This window comes from Bidens hawaiensis, unplaced genomic scaffold (assembly GCF_021521415.1).
Source record: "Bidens hawaiensis isolate Kalapana, Puna unplaced genomic scaffold, B.hawaiensis_p1.1 tig00032478_1, whole genome shotgun sequence".
Lineage (NCBI taxonomy): Eukaryota > Viridiplantae > Streptophyta > Magnoliopsida > Asterales > Asteraceae > Bidens > Bidens hawaiensis.
Window position 1 is genome coordinate 49,985 of NW_027495545.1, and position 22,525 is coordinate 72,509.

The following is a 22,525-nucleotide window of genomic DNA, read 5'->3' on the forward strand; positions in this document are numbered from 1 at the left end:
CACTGAGGGTGACGAAATATAAACCCACTTAAATGTTAATTGGGCCTGACACAATCAATTAGATGGACTGGATAATGGTTAAAGGCTTTGTTTGGTTTATTGGGCTCAAGCCCAATTGATTTAATTTGATTAAACCCTAATAATAATACTATATATACTATAACATGTTATTATTAAAGAGATAACCCTTACAACAAGCAAACCCTAGCCTCCATCTAAATTTCGGCGCCGTTTTCCGACCCCAGCCACTAGCCACCACCCACTGTCCATTGGTCATCGGAACTTCCTCCGCCGCCCTATACTAGCCTCCGGCGCTGTCAAAGCTTCACCAATCGTTTTTCCGGCGACCATCGGTGATTCCGGCGAGTTCGTTTTTCCAGCAATCCAGATTCAGGTGACTCGTTGCTACAGTTGGGTGCTATTGCAACTCTCTACCTTTGTCCGTCTGTCCTCCGCCGCTGCCATCTGTCTGACGCCGGGCCGCTGCCTATTGCAGCCGTGCCGCCGCCGTCCATAGGTGCTGCCATCGCCGGAGTTCAGTTGGGGTTTCGATTGTGTCGTTTTCTCTAGCTCAATTTGTTAAGCCTTCGGTGTGTCTTCCCGGTTTCGATAATCGAGGTATATCGATAAACTTAACTATGGTTGTTTTATTTGTTTATTCGTACTCGTATAAAGTTGTAATCGGATCCGGGTCTTGGGTTTCGGGTTTGGTTATATATATTCAAATATTAATATTGATTAATATTTATCGAAACGAAATAATTACTAAAACGGGTTAAAATAGTTTGACCGTTTTCGTTCCGAACCACCGTTGAAACCCAACACATAGTGTATTAACAAACTCTTTTCGATAAAATCAATTTTTAATAACAAAAATATTATTCAAATTAATAAAAATAAAAATCTTCAAATTTGTGGTATATATAACTTTAAGAAAAGAATAATAAAGAACATAAAAGTTAATTGAGCTTAAGTATGTTGGAACTGAACACTTAACAAGCACTTAATATCAATAAATTGTTAGATACATATTGCTTGAATTCATTCTAATGTGAATCAATCAATTAGAGTTTATGCAGAATAATTCTAAACTAAAATAAGCTAAAAATTAATATGAGAAAACATCTTTTTATTGAATTAAAAAGATTATAATATAGATTGCTTCCCCTTACCCTTAGCTCATCTCTTCTTCTGATTTTGTATTAACTAGTACTTTTCAGAGAGAGTTTTCTTTCAAGTGTTAATTAACACGAGACTCTCGTGTTCTTCTTATACATGTACAATGTAGAGCTAAGGGATGACAACAATATGCAACAAATTACAACAAACAATTGAAAAAAAGTAAAACTCTAAATGTCTGACAATATAAAATGAGAAACTAAATTAATGATATCTTCAAAACAACTGATGATGTCAATCAGTTTTTTGTCTTTCAGTATATCTTCAAAACAACTACGAATAGGTTTTATGGTTTAGGGAGTTACCGGTCATAACCGTCTCAAGTATAATATTCCATCATACTCTGGCATGGACTAAAAATTCACATTCCTAAATCATGACACATATTAATAAATTGTCGCTCATATAATTTGACACATCCATTAAACTTGTCTTATCGTTAAGGTCACTTTTTAAGCTTTTTACATAGGTGCTGTTTGTTTTTTAAGACAAAAATTGTCTACAATCTGATTTCATCTGATTTAATGTCTGCAACTGAAGATGTGGTCTGAAGGTCTGCAATCTGAAAATATAATATTGTTTGTTTTATAAACTGGATATCGTCTGCATAAGCTGAAAAGTAGTTACCTATCATATATATTACAGTAAATAAAAGTCATTTAACGTTTATACACTGTTAAAATAATTGGTAGTGGTGTACAAACTATAGAAGTGGGTGGTGGTAGACAATTGTGGTAGGCGGTGAACGGTGGGTGGTGGTGATGGACGGTTGTGGTGGTGGGTGGTGGACCGTGATGGTGGCCGATAATAGGTGGTGGTGGTGATGAACGGTGGTGGTGGATGGTGGTGGATGGTTGTGGCGGGTGGTGGTGGTGGTGGATGGTGCTAGCGGCGGACGGTGGGTGGTGGCGGTGGCGGGTGGTGGTGGCGACTATAACAAACCACAAAATAAATAAAAGGAAAAATGAAGGGAAATGAAAGAAGGAAAAATTCCACCCCACATTGGTGGAGGAAAGAAATGGAGAAGGAACCACCATAGTATAAATAGGTTTGTAAACTCTTGTCCCACATCGCTAGATTAACAAAGTGGTGAGCTCTTTATAAGAAAGGAAATTTCTATGTTAATGTTCTTATAAGACATATCACACCCAGTGGTCTTAGCGGAGGGTGCGAAGCACCCGGACGCGCTCGGGCACGGGCTCGGGCGAAGAGCGATGGGCACAATGTTGCGCTTTGATGGCGCACTTTGCACTTTGCATCGTCGCGAGCCGCTTAAGGGCCGCCTTAGTATTTTTGTTGGGAATTAATATTTTAAATAAAAAAAATAAAAATTCTTCCATCACGATACGCGACAGGTTTAGACTACCCATCGCGTACCGCGACGTGGAGGTTACGCAGACGAGACACAGGTAGCCTGCCACGTAGCAGGCCTAGGGCTGACTCGACATAGCTATAAGTCTCTTCGCGGTACGCGACGCCTTTCTATTTATGGCCATCGGGTACCGCGATGGGGTCCGAAACTTACTATAAATAGGAATGAAATGAGACGTTTATTTCTTGCACCAAAAATTTCTAAATCTTCTCTCTGAATTCACACACACATACACATAATATTAAGAGATAGTATAATACCCGAGTGTCGTAACGATACCCTATCCGATCGAAAGAAATATACACGAATCCAAAAGCTCTGCCTGTTAAGGTATGACATTGTGCCATCGTGTAAAGTTTCTACTCTCGTGATTATCGTTATGATTATTGGTTTTATACTAATCTAGTTATACTACATTGTGTTTATCCTAGGTGCTTAATACCAGGAGGTGTTCTTTAATTGTAAACTTGCAAGGTGAGACATTCGAGTTTTTGTACAACTCACATTTGTGTGAGACAACTATTTTTCCGACACTGTCATGGTGATTTCAAAACCTACAAAACCCATGATAGATTGTCTAAATGATTTCAAATATATTTTTTTAAAGTATTTTAAATACATTAAAGTGATTAAATCTTTGTAGACTTACGGGATGGTTACTACTGGTATTGTGGGGTTTTGTATACAAGGCTTGCCTACTAGGCTATTACACGTTACTTATTGGACAAGTGTTAGCCAATAAGTAATATGACCACAGTCATAGATACGGTCGAGTGACAAGTACCTTTCGGTAATTTGTAAGCAGGCAGATGTAAAAACATCTTAATGCTATAACTGTAAAATGTGTCATTTTCCAATGAATGTACTCACCAGTATTTCTTGCTGATCAAATATTTTAAAAATGTTTCAGGTGACTTGTTAGAGACAAAGGAATGATGCATGTGGGCTTTCAGCTTAAATAAGTGGCCTGTCACCAGAATAAAGAAACGTGTTTTGTAAATTAGGGTTTAACCCTATAAAACTTATGTTTGTATCAAAAGGGATTAAAATCCCGGTTTATCATAATAATAATCATGGTATTTTTATAACTCTGATCATTTTTCCTAACTACGGTTCTGATGAAATTTTCCGCTGCAAAATAATTTAATATACACCAATACCACCAATCAATGTTCACGGCTTCCCTCCCGGGGTATTGGGATCGGGGGCTGTGACAGCTGAAGTGGTATCAGAGCCACTGGTTTAAGCAATATGGGTATTTTAATAATACCTAATCTTAGAAATTAATTTTAGGAAATACATGCATTAACCTATGTGTTAAACATAAAAATAAGATTTTAACCACACGTGAAAATAAATACTATTTTCTTTTGGAATTCATTGTTTTATAATTTTTGATTAACAGCATGAGTGAGCTAGTTGATACTTTTGAACACATATCCGTTAACTCCACGGATATAGAAGAAGGAGAAGCTAGTCAACAACAACCTGAACCCATGATCTTTCAAGCCCTACCTAGAAAAACCAAAGCTTAAAAGAAGAAGAAGGCTCAAAGACTGGCAACGAGGACTGAGAAGAAATAAGAAAGGAAAAACCACAATCAAACAACCAACTCAACCACAACCCGAACAACCAACTCAACCACAACCTGAACAACCAACTCAACCACAACCCGAACAACCAATAGAACCACCACCAACTTTACCACCACCCATGTCAACAATACCAATGGAGGAGCGACTAGGCAGATGCCTAGATGAATGTGAAATCTTTCAACCCATATTCAATGATATAGGTGCAGGAAGCTCCAGCAACCCGAATATGCCAACTCAAAACCCAAATAATACATTTCCCCATGATGATATTATCAGTCAAGCTCAAATGGAGGAATGGTGGACCAATGATTGGCAATATCAAACAATGATGAATAACCCATATGCACCGTTCCAGGCAGAAACCGCAAACTACCCCACCATGACACCGGAAATGACGGCTGAGCTCCGCCATTACGGGGTAGAATTAATTTATACTGGGAATAGAATAAGAAATATGGGGGAGAACTTAACTTGGAAGTACTACGACCAAGAACCATACATATAACCCACATATATAATATTTATATGTTAATTATCGTAATTTCTTTGGTGTAAAAAAAAGTGTGTGTATATGTAAGAAAGGTTTGTAGTGACGCATATATGTAAGGTGTGTAGATGTAAAATATAGTGATGCATATATATAAAAAAGAGTAAATGTCGCAAAGATCGACGATTTTTGACATATTCTGTGCCTATGTGTTATTTTATGCTTATGAATTATTAATATCTTGCTACCTTATTATTTGATTACGATATTAATAATTTCTTTCTTAAATGTAATTCAGATGTCAAATGAGCACAATCATGAAAATGAGCACAATCGCGAAAATGAACACAATCGCGAAAATGAGCGTAGTCACGTAAATGAGCACAATCCCGGAAACGAGCTTAATCATGAAATTCATAATCAAGAAAATCGTTTGAATATGAATGCTATTGAAAATATGATAGCTCTGAAAAACACTGAAGCAATTCCTTTAATTGCTGATGCTATTAGGCAACCCGTTTCTGTAATTACGCATAAAACCGAGAGTAATAAACGCAAGTCTAACAATGAGGCTAGTCATAGCGTGAATGGAGGAAATAGCAACCCACAACCCAAAAAGTCAAAAGTTCAAGGTTGTACTTACAAGGATTTCTTAGCCTGTAAACCAACCGAATTCTCTGGAAATGAAGGACCCATTTCAGCACTATGCTGGTTAGAAAAGACAAAAGCTATAATAAGAATCAGTAAATGTGCTGAAGAAGATAAAATAATATATGCTTCTAACCTCTTCATTAATGAAGCAATGGAATGGTGGAACAAGATTCTCCAATCAAAAGGAAGTCACATAGTCTATACTATGACCTGGGAAGAATTTAAAGAAATAGTAGAAAAAAAATTTTGTCCTCCTCATAAAAGAGAAAAGATTGCTACTATGTTCTTTAACCACAAGATGGAAGGTGTGAAGTGTCGTGAGTATACGACAAAATTCTCGAATATGCAAGAATGGTACCGGCTTTGGCTTCGCCAGAATCAGTACTAATTTCTCGTTATATTTGAGGATTAGTAAGTGAAATCCGCGATCTGGTAAAGTCATCTAGACCTCAGACTATTGAAGAAACAGTTGAGCTAGCAAATACCCTGACAAACGGAATAGTCCGAACTCAGGAAGAAAATAAAAAGAAAGATCTAGCCCAGAAGATTACCCAAGAATTCCGGAAGAAAGGAACAGGGAAATCTTATGCTCATCCTTTCTATAGAACTTGCAGAAAAAGGCATTCAGGGAGATGCGCTTTTAAGAAAACTAAGTATTGCAATTATTGCAAAATGGCTGGACATACGGATGAAGAATGTAGAAGAAAGGAAAGTCGTGTTTGCTACAACTGCGGAGAACCTGGCCACATCCGTCCAGAATGTCCAAAGCTGATAAAGGTGCCTGACAACAAAGCAAAGAACACAAATGGACCTAAGTAGAATGCACGAGCCTTTCAGCTTACTGCACAAGAAGCAGCAATGATTCCAGACGTCATTGCGGGTACGTTCCTTATCAATAACGTTTACGCTAAAGTATTGTTTGATTCCGGAGCAAACCAAAATTTTATAAACACGAAGTTTTGCCAAGCCTTAAATCAACCATTAACCAAACTCCATCAAGTCTGCACGGTAGAAATGGCCGATGGAAATTCCAATCATATCCATTAAGTACTTCAAGAAGAAAATATAAACTTACTAGGCCACCAGTTTAAAGCAAATTTACTCCCAATGAATCTGGCTGGATTCGATGTTATATTAGGAATGGACTGGTTAGCAGCCAATCATGCTCGAATCCTCTGTAATACGAATTCTGTTGAAATTCGCTTGCCAACAGGGGAAATTATTACAATCCAAGGAGATAAGATGCTCAAGCCTAGAAAGTTCATATCAATAATGAAAGCGGCAAGCTATCTAAGGAAACAAGGCATAGTATATATGATTTCTGTTATCATTAGCGCCAAAGGAAAAGAGCTAAAAGAAATTCCGGTAGTATCGGAATATCCTGATGTCTTTCCAGAAGATTTACCTGGACAACCGCCCGATCGTAAAGTTGAATTTAGAATCCATATAATACAAGGAATAGCGCCAGTTGCTAAAGCACTATACAGATTAGCGCCAACAGAAATGTTAGAATTAAAGAAGCAATTAGATGAATTGCTAGAAAATGGTTTCATACGACCTAGCTCATCACCCTGGGGAGCACCAGTGTTGTTTGTCAAAAAGAAAGATGGATCAATGCGTGTGTGTATTGATTATAGAGAATTGAATAAAGTCACAATTAAGAATCGGTATCCCTTACCGAGAATTGATGATTTATTCGATCAACTCCAAAGAGCTCGATATTTTTCTAAAATCGATTTACGCTCAGGATACCATCAATTAAAAGTGCAAGAAGAAGATGTTCCTAAAACAACTTTTAGAACAAGATATGATCATTATGAGTTTACAGTCATACCATTTGGTTTAACTAATGCACCAGCTGCATTTATGAATATGATGAACCGAATATGTAAACCATATTTGGATAAATTTGTAATCGTTTTTATAGACGATATACTTATTTATTCCAAAACCAGTGAAGATCATATTAAACATCTTTATACACTTTTGACACTATTGAGAAAAGAGAAGCTATACGCTAAATTCTCCAAGTGTGAATTCTGGTTACAAGAAGTACAGTTTCTAGGACACTTTATTAACCATGAAGGTATTCACGTGGACCCTTCCAAAATAGAAGCTATTATTAATTGGGAAATTTCTAAAACTCCTACAGAAATTCGAAGTTTCTTAGAACTAGCAGGATATTATAGACGCTTCATTCAAATTTTTTCCCGAATAGCAGTTCCGTTAACCAAGTTAACGTGTAAGAATGTCAAGTTTGAATGGGGACCTAAGCAAGAAGAAGCTTTTATAACTTTGAAGAAAATAACAAATGCCCCAATACTTGCGCTACCAGAAGGAACTGAAGATTTCACAGTTTGTTGTGATGCTTCTAAATCAGGACCGGGATGCGTACTAATGCAACGTGAGAAAGTTATTGCTTACGCATCTAGACAATTAAAGAAGCATGAAGAGAATTACACAACACATGACTTAGAATTGGGAGCAATAATTTTTGCCCTAAAGATCTGGAGACACTATTTATATGGTAGTAAGTTTACCGTATTCACAGATCATAAAAGTTTAAAATATATCTTTGGGCAAAAAGAGCTTAACATGATGCAAAGATGCTGGATGGAAATTCTTAGTGATTATGATTGTGAAATCCTATACCGTGAAGGTAAGACAAATATAGTAGCCGATGCATTAAGCAGAAAAGAGCATGAGAAACCTAAAAGAGTGCGAGCTCTAAGGTTAGAACTTCAAATCAATTTAATTGATGAAGTAAAGAATGCTCAGAAAAAAACAATAGAAGAAAATAATATTGCTGATGAGAAAAGAAATGATACCATTGATCTACTTGTCAAAGGAAATGATGAAATTCTCCGAATGGGGAACAAGATCTGGATACCAGTTATAGGAGGATTACGAGAAAAGATTCTTGAAGAATCCCATAAGTCCAAATACACAATGCATCCTGGAAGAGATAAAACGTATCAAGATTTGAAGAAAATCTATTGGTGGATAGGAATGAAAAAGGGCATAACTAGTTATGTTTCAAAATGCTTAACTTGTTCACAAGTTAAAGCAGAACATCAAAAGCCATCAGGATTACTTCAACAATTAGAAATGCCAGAATGAAAATGGGAATTAATAACAATGGATTTTGTTACCAAATTACCTAGCACAAGAAGAGGTAATAACACAATCTGGGTGATTGTGGACAGATTAAAAAAATAAGCTTATTTTATACCAATGAAGGAAACTTTCAAAATGGAACAATTAGCTAAGCTGTATGTGGACAAAGTTGTCTCATTACATGGAGTTCCATTATCCATTGTATTGGATCGGGACAGTCGTTTTACTTCTCATTTTTAGAAAAGTTTCCAAGTAGCTATGGGAATCAAATTAAACCTGAGCACAACATACCATCCACAGACTAATGGTCAAAGTGAAAGTACCATACAAACGTTGGAAGACATGCTAAGAGCATGTGTAATAGATTTTGGTGGAAATTGGATTGACCATTTACCACTAATAGAATTCTCCTATAATAACAGTTATCATACAAGTATTAATGCTACCCCATTTGAAGCCCTTTATGGACGAAGGTGCAGAACTCCAGTATGTTGGGCAGAAATAGGAGGAAAACAATTATCTGGTCCTGAAATTATACAAGAGAGCACTGATAAGATAAATCAAGTCAAGGAGAGATTAAAGACCGCACGAGATCGTCAGAAAAGTTATGCGGATCATCGACGCAAACCATTGGAATTTCAAGTTGGAGACAGAGTGCTACTAAAAGTATCTCCATGGAAATGAGTAATCCGATTCGGTAAGAGAGGAAAGTTAAGTCCAAGGTTTGTTGGACCATTTCAAATTCTCAAACAAGTTGGACCAGTAGCCTATCAGCTAGAATTACCAGAGGAAATGTCAGGTATACATGATGTATTTCATGTAAGTAACTTAAGGAAATGTTTAGCTGATAAAACGCTAGAAGTACCCCTTCAAGATATAAAGGTAAATGAAAAATTGAAATTCGTTGAGAAACCTTTGCAAATTGAAGATAGAAAGATCAAGAATCTCAAGCATAAAAGAATAGTTCTGGTCAAAGTGAAGTGGGATTCAAAACGTGGACCAGAATATACTTGGGAATTGGAAGTGCCCAGACCTATTCCAACCAAATATCGAGGACGAGATTCAAAATAAGGAGGGGAGACTATAACAAACCACAAAATAAATAAAAGGAAAAAGGAAGAGAAATGAAAGAAGGAAAAATTTCATCCCATATTGGTGGAGGAAAGAAATGGAGAAGGAGCCACCATAGTATAAATAGGTTTGTAAACTCTTGTTCCACACGTTAGATTAACAAACTAGTGAGCTCTTTATAAGAAATGAAATTTCTATGTTAATGTTCTTATAAGACATATCACACCCAGTGGTCCTAGCGGAGGGTGCGAAGCACCCGAACGCGCACGCGCATGGGCACGTCTTAGTATTTTTGTTGGGAATTAAGATTTTAAAATAAAAAAAATAAAAATCCTTCCATCGCGATACGCGACGGGTTTAGACTACCCATCGCGTACCACGACGTGGAGGTTACGCAGACGAGACACGTAGCCTGCCACGTGGCGTGGCGTGCCACGTAGCAGGCCAAGGGCTGACTCGACATAGCTATAAGTCTCTTTGCGGTACGCGACATCTTTTTATTTATGGCCATCGCGTACCGCAATGGGGTCCGAAACTTACTATAAATAGGAAGGAAATAAAACGTTCATTTCTTGCACCAAAATTTCTGAATCTTCTATTTGAATTCACACACACATACACATAATATTAAGAGATAGTATAATACCCGAGTGTCGTAACGATACCCTATCCGATCGAAAGAAATATACACGAATCCGAAAACTCTGCCTATTAAGGTATGAAATTGTGTCATCGTGTAAAGTTTATACTCTCGTGATTATCGTTATGATTATTGGTTTTATACTAATCTAGTTATACTACATTGTGTTTATCCTAGGTGCTTAATACCAGGAGGTGTTCTTTAATTGTAAACTTGCAAGGTGAGACATTCGAGTTTTTGTACAACTCACATTTGTGTGAGAAAACTATTTTTCCGACACTGTCATGGTGATTTCAAAACCTACAAAACCCATGATAGATTGTCTAAATGATTTCAAATATATTTTTTTTAAAGTATTTTAAATACATTATAGTGATTAAGTCTCTGTATACTTACGGGATGGTTACTACTGATATTGTGGGGTTTTGTATACAAGGCTTGCCTACTTGGCGATTACACGTTATTTATTGGACAAGTGTTAGCCAATAAGAAATATGACCACAATCATAGATACGGTCGAGTGACAAGTACCTTTCGGTAATTTGTAAGCAGGCAGATGTAAAAACATCTTAATGCTGTAACTGTAAAATGGGTCATTTTCCAATTAATGTACTCACCAGTATTTCTTGTTGATTAAATATTTTAAACATGTTTCAGGTGACTTGTTAGAGACAAAAGAATGATGCCCGCGGGCTTCCAGCTTAAATAAGTGGCTTGTCACCAGAATAAAAAAACGTGTTTTGTAAATTAGGGTTTGACCCTATAAAACGTATGTTTGTATCAAAAGGGATTAAAATCCCGGTTTATCATAATAATAATCATGGTGTTTTTATAACTCTGATCGTTTTTCCTAAATACGGTTCTGATGAAATTTTTCGCTGCAAAATAATTTAATAAACACCGATACCACCAATCAATGTTCACGGCTTCCCTCCCGGGTATTGGGATCGGGGGCTGTGACAGCGACGGACGGTGGTGGTAGTGGACGGTGGTTGTGGCCGACAGGGGTGGTGGTGGTGATGGACGGTGGTGGTGATGGGTGGTTAACGGTGGTGGTGGTGAGTGGTTGATGTTGGTGTTGGGTGGTGGTGGACGGTGATGGTGGTGGCAGACGGTGGTGGTGGTGGTGGTGGTGGTGGACGGTGGTGGTGGCTGATGGTGGCAGCGGACGGTGGTTTTGGGTGGTTTAGGCGGTGAACAGTGGTGGTGGTGGGTGGTGGCAGCGGCGGACGGTGGTGGTGGCGGTGGACAGTGGATGGTGGTGGTGGTGGTGGCGGACGGTGGGTGGTGGTGGTGTTGGAGATTGGGTGTTGGTACTTGATATGATGTTAAGAAGTGTGAAGATTGTGAAAAAAGCTTATTTTTTAAGAACATAAAAGCAGTTTTCAGATCTTTTTTTTTTTAAAAAAACAAACATTCTTCAAGAGTTTATGTCTGCGCGCCCGCAGACATAAACTCCTTACAGACCTTATAAGCAAAAACAAACGTAACCTAAATGAGTTATGTGATTGTTGTTGATCTTTCCTAACGTTCCCCTTATACTAGACACATGTTTCAGTTAGATATTTAGCTTGAAAAAAGACAAGTGCAAGAAAAAAACCATTATGTTAAGTTGGTTGTTGACATTAGGGATGAGATCGGGACCGTACCGGTACCGACCGGTCCCGGTCCCGAAAATCCCGGATTCTTGGTGCTGGTACCGGTACGGGACCGGGACGGGACCGGGATTTAAGGTAAAATTTCAGGAAATACCGGTCCCGTACCGTACCGGTACCGGTACCGAAACTCAAAACGTTGGTACCGATTCGGTGCCGACGGTACCAAATCAGTACTGATTTCGGTATAGGTACAAATCCCGAATTTGCCATCCCTAGTTGACATGGAGATTAAAATGTAGATGATCATGTATTTGTCTTAAAATTATGTACTACATGTTTGGTTGAAAGGAATGGAATGAAGGAGGAATGAAATGGGAGAAGTAATGGAATGGACAAAGGAATGAAATGGATCATTACCATTCCTTTGTCTTGTTTGGTTAACATATGGAAATGAAATGAATAATTACTTTATGTTGTTTGGTATCCGAAAAAATTTTTATGAATGAAATAGAAATAATAAAAATATTCCTATCCCAAAATATATATCTTTTTACAAAAAAAAAACTGAAATGGCGACGGTGGTGGTAGCTCTGGAGATGAAAATGGTGGTGGCGGTGGCGACGCGATGGTAGCATTAGTAGTGATGGCGGTGTTAGGGTGGTTCCAGGCAGTGATAATGGTGGCGGTGCTTATGGTTGGGTGGCGACGGTGACAATGGTTGTCGTGGTTATGGCGACGATGGTGGCGGTGGTAGCTTTGGTGGTAAGGTGGAGGTGGTGGAGGAGGTGGTGATGGCGACGGTGGTGGCAGCGAAGATGGTGGCAGCGAAGGTGGTGGTGGTGACGGTGGCGGTGATGGTCAGATGATGGTGGTGGCTATGGTAGTGGTGGTGGTCAGATGATGGTGGTGGCTATGGTAGTGGTGGTGGTGGCGGTGGTTGTTGTTAGATGATTGTGTTGAGAAAATAGGTTGAAGGATGAATGAAATGTAAAAAAGAAGGGGGTAGAAAGGAATGATTTTGATGGAATGAGATTCCATTTGTAATGGATGATTCCATTCCATTGTGCAACAAAACACCTCTTATTTCATTCCCATGTAATTAATCATTCCATTTCGCCTGTAATTACTACATAACAAACGCTACCTAATTGTAATCATTATTTTGTATTTGTAAAACTTTTTTATTCGAGCAATCATCTACATATAGGTTTTGTTTAATTTATGTATAACATTAAACTGCTACAGTATTAAAAAAATTAAAAAAACCCTTTGATTTTCACTCGCATCTTTTTTAAATAAGAAACCGGTTGACCTAAACATGAACCAAAAATAAATATCCGATAAATTAGTTGACCAATATTTTGTCTTACTTTTTCAGTTGACCTAATTCATGTCCACCTCATAACCCTATGCCAACCTGGATCAATGTACAACACTTGTAGCACAATTTACAAATATTTCACCACACATCATTCTCAATCAAGTAAATTTGGACCAATAGAAAATAATAATCGGGTGACCCGGTCCAATTAAACCGCGTTGAAATGTTGACACGTTCAAAACCGGAGCAGAGAATTGAACAGTAGAATTTACATTTTAGATCTCTCAAAAATAGAATGGTGTCGTTTTCAGCGAGTGTTGAAAGCTAATGATTACTACCAACCTCCAAACTCCCAAAGTACAGCTGTTTATATGTCACGATAAATGCCCACAGATTTCACGCATAATTTATGGAAATAATTATGCAATATGTAACAAAAAAAAAAACATTTGTTTATTTTGTACTGGTATTACTTTTAAATAATTAAAACCAGAATCTTTTTTATACATCCGATTATTAAAAGTTAATCAGTGTATCTGCTGTTTCCTACATACATATCACAATAGTAACCCCCCCCCCCCCCCCTACCGTAAACGTAATTTTAGCTTTCGATGTTTTTAAATTATTTTTCTTTTACATTATACTCTTATTATCCTATCATCCCACGAAAATAGAAATGGTTTGGATGCTTTTTAATTAATCCTTAAAATAGCATCATACATTGATTATTATTATTATTATTATTATTATTACGAAAATTTTAAAATTGAAAAAGGGTACCCATTCGGTAATACAAAAGAAAGTAGTATTAAAGAAACTGTTTAAGAAAAGAAATCTCGATCCAACATTGCTGAAGTAAGAAAGTGATGGTAACAAGCAAAAATGCCAACAAAAACAAGTTCATGAACCAAAATTTTTCGAGCCGCCTCTGACGTAGTATTTTGCTATACATAATTTGAGTAACAGAATAATCAAAATATGAATTTCAATATATTAACTTATTCCTCAAGAGTTTTAAATAATTCACCATTTCTATATTATCGGTTTTTTAATTATTTAATATATTAATCTAACTTTATAGCTCAAGTGGCCAGTCAAATTATGGGTAAGAGCTTGATGTCGGTTGGCCTCTCAAGTTCGAATCTTGATGGCGACACGAGTTTTCTATTAGAGAGTCCCTTCCCAGAGAGCTTGCTCTTGTGGGCGGACAACTCCTGTCAAGTGGCAGGGGGCTCGAAATTTTCTCGTGAAACGCCTAGCCAAACTCGGATGCCAAGCGTGAGCCCGGTTAAGACAACATAGTTTTGGCCCGAGTGGGGCGGTTGGGGCTCTCTCCGAGAGCTGTGGCTGAATATTTAACCACTGTAAAAGTCATCATTCAAAAAAAATATATATTTATAAATTATAATAATAAGTATATTTAGGTGGAATATTAAATAGTATTATGGAGGGTAGTTTGGGGAATGAAATGAAAGAATGACTAGTATAGTACGAATAAAACGACACGTTTTAAGCGGCAATGGGTGCATTTGGTTGAACAAACCTAACCACCACTTTCTTTCGTGGTTCACACTCATTTTGCTTTTTTCCTTCATATTCTAATTCTAATAAAATACACAATACATATACATATACATATACATATAAACCAAACCAAACCAAACCCATGCTCTCATCCTTCTGGACTTGTTATTATTATTATTATTAATCATCTACTGTTCCTCTCTCATCCAACCTCTCTCTCTCCTTCTTCACCTGCCGGAACACTCACCTGCTATTACCGGTTTACTTTAACCGGTGGAATATTCCGATCTCGTCGTCTGGTGCTTGTTTTAACGGAATGTACCGGCGTTATTGACGGAGATCGTGATTTAGCTTTCACAAGACGGATAAACTCTGGAATGAGATGGTAATTTAATTATTTTTAAATTTATTTTTTTGTGAATATTATTTGTGATTATTAAATTGATAGCATTATGTAATTTGTTTGTTAATATTGTAGTTTTATATAATTTATTATTGAAATTATTCGTTAGGTCTTGTTATTTTTAATAAGATATCTGATTTTTTAATTTAATTTAATTCATGTTAATATTCATTAGGATTGTATAGTTTTTATTTTAATTTTTTTATTTATGGAAGGTGTTGTATGGAGATAATTTATATAAATATGATTTGTGATTATTAAATCGGTAGCGTTACGTAAAAATTTAATTTAATTTATGTAATTTGTGTGTTAAAGGTTAATATATCAGTTTCATTAGGTTTTATTATTTAGCTAATATTCGTTAGGATTATATAATTTTATTTTTATTTTTAATTTATGGAAATAAGTTGAATAAATAGCTATATTGTAAGAATCTTATGAGATATTTGATATGTTTATGATATTTAATGAATTATAAAATTAGTGGACTTATATTATTGATGTTTTAATAGGGGGAAGGAAGGATTTGTTTCTCGCGAGAGGCGAAGCTCGAGTTTTTGAAGCACAAGAGGCTTCAGAGAATGAAAGCGGGCGCGTTAAATGATAGTGCTAATGTGATGAACATAATGAGTAGAAGTAGTGGAGATTCTTTAAGAGGTTCTGCGTCGTGTGGTGTGAGATCATTTAGAGGTCATTCGGATGTGTCAAAGCCGAAGGTTGAGAAGTTTGACACAACTCATCTTGATTGGACAGAGAAGATACCAGAGTGCCCTGTTTACTTTCCAAGTAAGGAAGAATTTGAGGATCCTTTGGCGTATTTGCAAAGAATCGCACCAGAAGCTTCGAAATATGGTAATGGTCCACAAGTCTACCATCCTATCTTGACATTCTTCTATACATAGTTAATAGTATAACTAGTTTTCTTGGAATCTTTTTTCAGGTATATGCAAGATTGTTTCGCCTTTGAGTGCTTCTGTACCTGCAGGCATGGTTTTAATGAAAGAGAAAGCTGGTTTTAGGTTTACAACGAGAGTGCAGCCTCTTCGTCTTGCTGAGTGGAATGATGATGATAAGGTTACTTTTTTCCTTAGTGGACGGTGAGTTTCCTTTATTATTTTTACCTTTTACTTTTTATTTATATGGTGTTTCGGATTTTGAGTAGTGTTTTCTGTTCAGAAACTATACGTTCCGTGAGTATGAGAAAATGGCGAACAAGGTTTATGCTCGTAGATATTATAGTTCTGGATGTCTTCCTGCTAATTATATGGAAAAAGAGTTTTGGAGTGAAATCGCTTCTGGAAATACGGAGAGTGTAGAATATGCTTGTGATGTTGATGGCAGTGCGTTTTCATCTTCTCCAAATGATGAACTTGGAAATAGCAATTGGAATTTAAAGGTTTTGACTTTATATCCCGTTATTATTTTTGTTACAGATACTAGATTGTGTATGCTCAATTAACTAAAATCAAGCTGTTACCTTTTTTGATCACAGAAAGTTGCACGGTTGTCAAGATCAATCTTACGTCTGCTAGAAACAGCAATTCCGGTATTAAGATAGTTTATCCTTCTATAGGGAAAACGTACATGAATCAATTGATATGATTTTTTCACTTATCTAATATTGATATGATTTACAGGGAGTTACTGAACCCATGCTTTACATAGGGATGTTATTCAGTATGTTTGCTTGGCATGTAGAGGACCATTACTTATACAGGTATGAATTTTGTGATTTTGTCAACGAACCTCATCGTATGTTTTTAACTTTACGCTGATACAGTTATATTCCATTTGTCACAGCATTAATTACCACCATTGTGGAGCTGCAAAAACCTGGTACGGTGTTCCTGGGCACGCTGCACTGGATTTTGAAAGAGTTGTTCGAGAAAAGGTTTATAGTCATGATATTCTGTCAACTGAAGGAGAAGATGGGGCTTTTGATGTTCTTTTAGGAAAAACAACCTTATTTCCTCCTAATATTTTGTCGCAAAATGGTGTTCCGGTTTACAAAGCTGTCCAAAAGCCTGGTGAATATGTCGTCACTTTCCCACGATCATATCATGCAGGGTTTAGTCATGGTAAATATAATTTTCCAAATTATGATTTAAATTTAAAAAGATTATGAATCATTGTATCGTCATACTGATTTGACGAATGGTAATCTTAACTTTAGGTTTTAATTGCGGCGAGGCTGTGAATTTTGCGGTTGGTGATTGGTTCCCATTGGGGTCGGTAGCTGCACGTCGCTATGCACTCCTTAACCGAACACCTTTGATTCCTCATGAGGAGCTTTTGTGTAAAGAAGCGATGCTTATGTCATCAGTTGGTGATTGTGAAGATACTGAATCTAAACTTAGCATTAAGGCCTCGTTTGTGAATTTAATGCGTTTCCAACATCGTGCTCGTTGGTGTTTAATGAGATCACGCGAGTGTATGGGTGTTTCACAACATTCTCATTCAACCATTCTTTGCAGTGTCTGCAAACGTGACTGTTATGTAGCTTATATAAACTGCAACTGCTATTTGCATCCTGTCTGCCTTCGCCATGGTATTATATTGTCACATTACTTTCTACTTTCTTGTTTTTTGTACTTTTATATATTATTATTAATGGTATTTCTTGAATTGTTTCTCAGAGATCAAGTCACTTAACTTGCCTTGTGGAACAAACTTTACAGTCTCTGTAAGAGATGAACTCTTTGATTTGGAGACAGTTTCCAAAACTTTCGAGGAGGATAAAGACCTCATTGATGAGGCTAACCATCAATTTAGAAATGGAGATGACTCGATTCTGTTTTCTAAATTGTATCAATTAGCTGAAGACGATGAATACAATCGGTATTGCAAAATTGAGTTTTTACAGGATTGTAATTCAAAACAGTCTAATGTTGCTGATACCACTTCCTTACATAATAATGTAAGCTTAAACTCATTTCTTAAAAGTCAATGGTCATATGTTGTTTTTTTCTTTTTTCTTTATATAGTTTAACTTACCAAATATTTGTTTAAACAGACGCACGATGATAATAATTCTTCTAAAGATACAAGCACCGAAGTTCACAAATCTTCACCGGTTGATGTTAAAAGTACATGTCATTATAGTGATGACTCAGACTCAGAGACATATAGGTTCAAACGCCGTTCATCTTTAAAACCTCAACAAAGAAAACCAACCATATCGGCCTTTTCAAAATTTGAACATCAGGTAACAGATTCATACAACTTATCAATTATTTTTGTATGTTTTTCTTTCTCTACTAATTACAGTTACATGGTTGCACAGGGGCTCAAGCGGTTAAAAAAAGTACAGCCTGAAAGATCTGAACATAATTCAGCACCTGAGTGTTTAAAAAGATTTGGTAAAGAAACCACCACTTCTAACTCTATAAAGTACAAGAAACTGGGAAATGAAGAAGCTTTGAGTAAACACGGGTTAAAGAGAGTACCAGCGCTAGAGCCGAATCCAAAACGACTTAAAGTAAAAGGCAACTTAATTACCGGTTCCTTTGAACACAAGCAAATATCTCTGAGCTTTAACTTGGCTAACATGGATTGAAAAGTTAAAAGTTGTACTAACAACACAGAGAAAAGTAGATGAATCAGCATGACAAAATTTAACCCACATTGGTAGACGAAATAGAAATATATTCTTTGCGCAGGCCTTTATTCGGCACTGTGGCGAATTCTTTTTTCTTATTCCATTTTAGGCAGGGATTAGTGGCTGTTTTGTTGTACATTTTGGTTTCAACAGTTGATAAATTGTTATGTGACTAAAATGGTTGTTAATAATACCATTTAACGTCAAACTCGTTCTTTATTCTTTATTATGTATGCAGCAATTAGTTCCTCTGACTACATCAATGACAATCCAGATACAGTTGTGGTTTTTATCATTCAATCTTTCTTTGGTTTTAAGCAAAGGATGTTCTTATTCTTTGGCTTAGAAGCCAAGACAAATGTTAACTAACATCTTGCTTTCGATCTACTCCCCCGACATAGGTTTTTGCCTTTTGAAGTAAAATAGAACGGCACAATGGTCTTTTACATTGAATCAACACATTTTTTTAACATCAATCAGTAAAAGGAACAAAATGTGTTACTGATACATGTAAATTCTAAAATGAAAGAACCAGACCTATAGAAATTTATTGGTAGCTCACAAACACCTAATTTACTATATATTTTGTTTGTAGAAATTTGTTTTCCAACCTAGGAGTTGCTGTGTTGTTTATTGTTTTGATAATGTTAAAATGCATTAGGGGGCCAATAAGTTTGGTCTGAGTATGGGTCTTAAATCTTAATGTCTTATGAGCCAAAGTTGTATCATAAGAAGTTATCGTTAATGGACCGACACGCCTAGTTATGTTTACGGATTGGTCATTGGTTATAACGTATTGTGACGGTTATCACGTTATGGGCAGAGTAAAATGGTTAACAGTTAACTGGTTACCCAGTTACCCTCGAAAAAACATAGGCCATTGTTTTGACCCACAAAGATAAACTAAACTTGGTGATAAAATATTCAAATCAGTTTCTGGTCCAAAAATGTACCAAATTACGACAGTAGGTACTTTAAGGCCCATTAGTTTCTGGCCCAATAGGAAGCAGGCCAATTCTGATGATGCAACAAATGAATGGGTTCGGTTAAATATTGTTTGGTTATTGAGAAAAATCTTGAAAATTTTGTTCCCCACAGAATATCTTATATATTATAGAGAAAAATGAAGATTTCTTTCTTTATTGTAACGATATTCTTTTACCAACTTAGAGATACAATTTTTATGTGGATTTGTTATTTATAACACATCGATCCTCATCTCTCTAGTACTAGCTTCAACGAGCTTAAAAAAAATATTTTGCAAAATTTAGATAAAAGATATATTAGCATGTTACAACATAAGTGTTCTGTAAAAGAGCTACCACAATTTTTTCTTGTTCTTCTAATCTAGCAAGTTTATCTGTACATCTAATATGTGTAATTCCTTCCTAACCTTTTATAACTTTTTCAATAAGAACTATTCTATTGGTGTGCCATTCATATCCGCGGCCTGTAAGTTATCTTGAGCCGAAAATACTCGTATCCGTGGAACCATAACCTGATCCACAAAACACGAACCCAAACCGTTCCCGTTGTTCGTTTAGGGCATATCGGGTATACCTGAAAACCCATTTGGCGTTTTATACACTATAATGTTTATAAAGAACATCATATTGTAGTAATTCTATGAATTGATTTCAAGTTCGTTCAATTCTACACTTATTGTCCGATCAATTTTACATGTGAATATGACAATGTTGCTTTAATGTGCATTTTTGGATTACGTTGGTTTATTATTTGCTTATTTACGTTACAAGTAAGATGATAATGTTGCTTAATTGCACATTTTATTTATTTTGTATTTGTTAGGTCGTATACAGTACTTGAAAGTTGAAACTCAATTAACTCAACCCAACAAAATCCGAACCCGAATAATTTGAACCCACCCGGATGAGATTAGGGTTGGGTTTTAGGTTTAGATTTAAGCTTCTCAAACCCGATGAATCCAAACCAAATAACCCGAAATCCGAAAGTATAACCCAAAAAGCACCCCTGCTATGCTATCATATATATGCTGTTTTTTTGGAGTTACAATGCATTCATTCTTAATAACTTTGGATTTCTGGTTTTATTATCACAAAAGTGAGGTTTTTATAATATGCACATATGCAAATTGTATTTCAGTTATAAATCAGCCATTTTCTTTATACTATTTTTCAAGTACATGTACATGTGCATAATTTTGTTTTATATGTACAAAGTACATACACTGACATTACTTGTTATACACATGTGGATAGGACTGACATTTCGTGTATACTCGTACATGATAAGACACGAACACGACATGTGTATACCTGTATACGATACGAAAACTTATCGTGTACCTGTATCCCAAATACGAACACGAACACAAACGTGTTACTACTTGGTATACACGATAAAACACGATAATAGCTGTTTAGAAACATATATTTGACAACCTGTTTAGTGAAATAAAGTCATCAAAAGTACATAACATACTTAAAATAAAACATAAATACATAATCCTTAACTTACTTATTAGAACTACCTCTCTCTACTTGATATATTGTAGGTATGATAATTATTTTGTTTTGATTGTAGTATTGGAAATTGTTATGAATGCATGATATTTTATGTGATTTATTATCCCAAGAATTATTTGAGGTAAGACACCTAATATTTCAATTTAAAAAAGTGAAATGTTTTGGGTTTTAATTCTCACGTTGATAAAAATAAATAAAAGTAAAGGGTTTCAAGTTGGATCCGGCCCCTGTAACCGGTTTTCTCTCGAAGGTGATCTCCGGTACCGAAGAAAAAGAGATAATTGGATAGGTCAATGATCCGTCAGTGGTCCAAAATAGCTATGAAAATAAATCTTGTTTTTATTTGAAATTAAATATATATTAAATAAAGGAAACAGAAATAAGAGGCCACCTTGAAAGCCGGGGAGAAAAGGACATGGTTGAGGAGAGAAATTGAAGAAGAATAGTAAGAAGAGTATGGTCATTTTCACTTTATAATATATCCCTCATTCCTAGAACTCTCTCTCTCTATGTTTAATGCCAACCATTCTTCCTACTACCAATTTAAATGTTGGTACCACTCTACCCCTTCCATTATTACTCATATGACATTTAACTAATCAAAAGTATATATATAAAAAAGATTTGATAAGCTTTTTTAAACACATGATGAACCTTTTAGGAAATTGCAAATCCATATGGATGCAGATGATATACACGTACATGTGTTACATGACAAAACGAAATAAAGGATGACGGAAAATAAAAAAAACATGAAGATTGCATAATTTGGTTAATAAATGGGCTAAGTAAACTCACACAATAAAAACTCACTTTTAATTGATAACTTGAACATGACTATTGACTTGTATATTTATTTGTGCAAAAGACAATCATGACATGAACATGTTTGGTATCGTGTAAATGTGTAATCCAAATGTGACCCACTAACTCATTTATTTAAGAGGGTCAAACATCTTGACGGGTTGCAATTAGTGTTAAACAAGTTAAACCATTGGTGGGTTAATCTTATAAATCATATACTTTCTTAAAAAATGCTATAAATATTCTAAAGGGAGTCTCTCTGAAAGCAACCTCTCTATCCTTTTAATATAGGTACGGCATGCATACATCTCACCATCTACAGACTCTACAAATAGCCTTGTTATTTGTGGGATTTTTACTAAGTATGATTGATTGATATATTCTAGTTTTACACAGATGCAATCCGTTTGATTAAACATTTTGACATATCAACTCAACCCCATGACATGTATAAAACATTTTATACATATTAAACAAGTTAGCCATAAACTGAAAATTTTCATGTCTTTCTTAGGTTGTATAAAAAAATAGTCACAAGTAATTTGTATGAATATAAACGGACTAGAACTTCAATACATGATTAGCCACCGTCGAGGTTTGTGTGCAGATGAACTCTTATATGTATGGCACTTTGGGATTGACTTGAAGGGAACATTTG

At 36.0% G+C, this 22,525-nt stretch overlaps 1 protein-coding gene across 1 annotated transcript; it reads left to right on the top strand.

Moving 5' to 3' along the window:
- Positions 1 to 14,681: 14,681 nt before the first annotated feature.
- LOC143583642 (lysine-specific demethylase JMJ13-like) lies at positions 14,682 to 18,813 on the top strand. Its single transcript, XM_077065888.1, has 11 exons — positions 14,682 to 14,940; positions 15,471 to 15,810; positions 15,899 to 16,055; positions 16,135 to 16,354; positions 16,451 to 16,504; positions 16,596 to 16,675; positions 16,759 to 17,036; positions 17,132 to 17,506; positions 17,595 to 17,875; positions 17,972 to 18,163; positions 18,242 to 18,813. Exons 1-11 carry the CDS (start codon positions 14,938 to 14,940, stop codon positions 18,512 to 18,514), a joined length of 2,253 nt encoding a protein of 750 aa, XP_076922003.1. The 5' UTR covers positions 14,682 to 14,937; the 3' UTR covers positions 18,515 to 18,813.
- The last annotated feature ends 3,712 nt before the right edge of the window (positions 18,814 to 22,525 follow it).